The 2,500-nt window shown below is 35.7% G+C and overlaps 1 protein-coding gene across 1 annotated transcript in view; it reads right to left on the reverse strand.

The window, feature by feature from the left end:
- The window catches only part of LOC125668674 (uncharacterized), an 88,929-nt gene that overhangs the window by 22,126 nt on the left and 64,303 nt on the right, over positions 1 to 2,500 (reverse strand). Inside the window, exon 18 of the mRNA XM_048903009.2 lies at positions 180 to 243. Within this exon, the coding sequence (XP_048758966.2) occupies positions 180 to 243 (64 nt within the window). The remainder of the gene's footprint in view (positions 1 to 179; positions 244 to 2,500) is intronic.

Below are 2,500 nucleotides of genomic sequence, written 5' to 3' on the forward strand. Positions count from 1 at the left end.
ACCCACATATGAAATATCATTATCATCAAGTGAATGGTTCTCAAGATATTGAGCGGACAACACATGGTCTACAGACCGACCGACAGGTACAAAACAATATGCCCCCTCTTTTTCAAAGGGGGGCATAAAAATCAACTGCTTATTTTAAATTACAAAATAAAAATGTATTCTTCAGATACCTTTTTCTTCACTTCTGTAGAATTCAACATTTTTGGGATGTACTGGTGACCTTGGCACAGAAGACTATAAATAATGAAAATACAGCTGTGCAAGACTTTCATTTTAGTAACAAGATGTCAGAGGGCCACCTGGCTCACCTGAGCCACCTTGCATGTTTATACTGAACAGAAAGTCACATAAATCCTTATTGTGACCCTTCGATAGCCCTTGGGTTGGTTGTATATTGTTTAACGTCCTCCTCGAGAAATTTTCACTCATATGGCGACATCACCATTGTCAATGAAGGGTTGCAAAATTTAGGCCGATGCTTGGCGCTTACAGCCTTTGAGCAGGGAAGGATCTTTATCAATCAGGTCTCGTTTTTGTGGTCTCATCTAAAGAACCGCCCCATTTAGTTGCATCTTACGACAAGCAAGGGGTACTGAGGACCTATTCTAACCCTGGGATCCCCACAGGAATCATAGCCCTAGGGGTCATGGTTTCAATAAACTTGATTCTGAAGTATACACTTCTGCATTTAATCGACAAATTTTAACCTTGTTGTTCTTGTATACAAGTTATTTCCTTCTTTTATGATAGAAAAAGTGAGCAAGCTTAAATACCCCAAGCTCCAATATTGCTTTACAATGCCTTACACACTGAATGGTAATGCTATGCATTGCTAAAAGAACAGGACAAACAGGCTCGAAATTCTAGGTTCAAAGGGGTATAACTCCCAGAAAAATTATTGAATCGGAATTTCCTGGGAATATGCCCTTAATGTGTCCTTATTAACTACAAAGTTTCTCGAAATTCTGTTGAGCAGTTTCAGAGTTGTGCTGAAAAGAAAGGGACTGATAGACTGACAGGTCAAAACAACATTGTAGCAGGGGGTATATAAACTTCAAATCTCCACTATGGACACAATTCTGAAGCTGAACAAATGACTAACAGTTGAATTTATACTATAGAGAGATGATTCCATCACAATGGGCAAATGGACCTTACATTTTTTACTCTTTAGAAATCTTTGTGTTACCTGTGTGCTTTTAATACTTTATACCAGATGAGAGAGGTACTGACTAAAACCCGGTCTCGGTCTTGCGACTAAAACCCGGTCTTCGGTCCCGGATTCTTTTATTCGATAAAAACAGAATATATCAGAATATTTTAGCCCCAATTTCTCATTAATTTAGATATGACATCTTACGCCTGCATTCTGATAGTTGATTGATCATATTATTGTCGTCTTTCATAAAATAGGATGTGAAAACTCCGGGACCGGAGGGACCGAGAAATAAAAACAGTGCTAAAAGCCGGTCCTGGTCTCAACATTTTTCCTCTATAGCCGCTTTAATCTACTTTTTCATTAAAAAAAGATAAGGGTGTGATATTCAATGACACATACATGTACATGCACATTTATGTTTCTGATTTATTGTACGTATGTTTGTGTTTTATTCCAATTTTCCTTTTTATGTCAAAATTGAACTCAACTATGTGATTTTCTCTCTCCCAAAATGAATGCGTTACAATACATTTTCTTAAAAAGATAAGGATGTAGAAGAGAAATAACATATGTACTAATCCTGGTATATTTGTTCGTAATTTACTGTTAGGTGTAGTTTTTACAAAATTTCTTTTTTTTTTCATTTAGGTCAAACACCTGACCACACGATTGTTAAATTTTCAAATTCAATGTTGGTGTATTCTGAATCGGGTCTCTATATATGTATATACGGCTGACTGTTCTCTCTCTCTCATTTGTGAGTGTATCGCATCAACTTGTTAAATTATGACCTTATATTAGTTGTTTTAATCAGGGAAGAAAAGCCTCTATGTAAATATTAGAATAATACAATGTACAACGTAGAGTGCACGTGCAAAATGTGAATCCAGAATGTACGATGTTTGAAGTGATTTAAAAGATTATGTTCCTTTGTGAAATGGAAAAAACAAAACAAATATTGTCCTTAAATTTTATTATAATTATTGAAACATGAATAATTATTGTTGATAGCGAAACAAAATTAATGTGCACTTTTGTCAACACCCCCCCCCCCTTTTCTAGAAAGATTCTGAATACAAGAATGATGCTTTTGAAAAGCAAATGTTCAATTTCATTTTTATGCCCCCGTAATCAGATATTCGGGGTGCATTCATGTAGTTTTTGGTCCATCCGTCTCTTTGTTAGCAAAAACTTGAACCTTCGCCATAACTTTTGAATGCATGTTGATGGGGTTTTCATATTTCACATGTGTACTCCTTGTGACAAGACCTTTCTTTACATGCAATTCTTCACCTTTCAAATTTAACCTACTTTTGAAAATCTTTAACCTTA

This window comes from Ostrea edulis, chromosome 4 (genome assembly GCF_947568905.1).
Source record: "Ostrea edulis chromosome 4, xbOstEdul1.1, whole genome shotgun sequence".
Lineage (NCBI taxonomy): Eukaryota > Metazoa > Mollusca > Bivalvia > Ostreida > Ostreidae > Ostrea > Ostrea edulis.